The 697-nt window shown below is 49.1% G+C and overlaps 1 protein-coding gene across 1 annotated transcript in view; it reads left to right on the top strand.

Moving 5' to 3' along the window:
• Positions 1-697, top strand: part of CCDC149 (coiled-coil domain containing 149) — a 41,958-nt gene that overhangs the window by 39,266 nt on the left and 1,995 nt on the right. The window contains exon 15 of the mRNA XM_009879359.1: positions 278-596. Within this exon, the coding sequence (XP_009877661.1) occupies positions 278-596 (319 nt within the window). The remainder of the gene's footprint in view (positions 1-277; positions 597-697) is intronic.

The following is a 697-nucleotide window of genomic DNA, read 5'->3' as shown; positions in this document are numbered from 1 at the left end:
TTGCTTATCTTCTTAAGATAAGGGCCTGGGATGGGGCAGGGAATCTCTCTTTAGAAATTGCTTACTGGGGTTTGGCACTGATGGTGTGCTCCTTGGGTCAGACACGTGATAAATGCGCGCGGCTGACCAGAGCATCTCCTGTTCCTTTTCTCTTTCAGCAGAACAGAAGGGAGAACGTGGTGAAACTTGTGCTGTTGCAAGCGAGTCCTCAGCTTCAGAGGGAACAAACTTAAATAACAGAAACCAAAATAAACATTTTTATCCTTCATTACCCCAGCTACCTTCCAAGGAAGAAGAAATAAACAAGCTCGGAAGTCAGATAATTAAACTGACAGAGCAGGCAGTTGCAGAACTGGAAGGGAAGAGAGCAGGCGCTTCCGCGGGGGAGCAGGACACGGCGGTTGGAGCAGAGCTTAATGGTTCATCTGAGGGAGAGTTCCCTCTTTCCAGCCCCGACCCATCTGACCCCACAGATCCCTCAAACTCGGAGAATGAACAGATGGCTGAAACTGAGGCCCTGAAAGACAGCGATGAAACCTCAGAGAGCGATTGTGAAATTCCAAATGAAAGAGGGGATCAAAATAGCAGCTCCGCCAGTGTGGTGTCTACTGAGGACCCTGGAAGGCACAGAGAGCTCAGCGTTAGCACCACACACACAAATAACAGCTTTGAGGAGCTCCCTGAATCTGAAAACAAG

This window comes from Apaloderma vittatum, unplaced genomic scaffold (assembly GCF_000703405.1).
Source record: "Apaloderma vittatum isolate BGI_N311 unplaced genomic scaffold, ASM70340v1 scaffold12352, whole genome shotgun sequence".
Classification (NCBI taxonomy): Eukaryota; Metazoa; Chordata; class Aves; order Trogoniformes; family Trogonidae; genus Apaloderma; species Apaloderma vittatum.
This window is presented reverse-complemented; position numbering and strand designations above follow the sequence as displayed.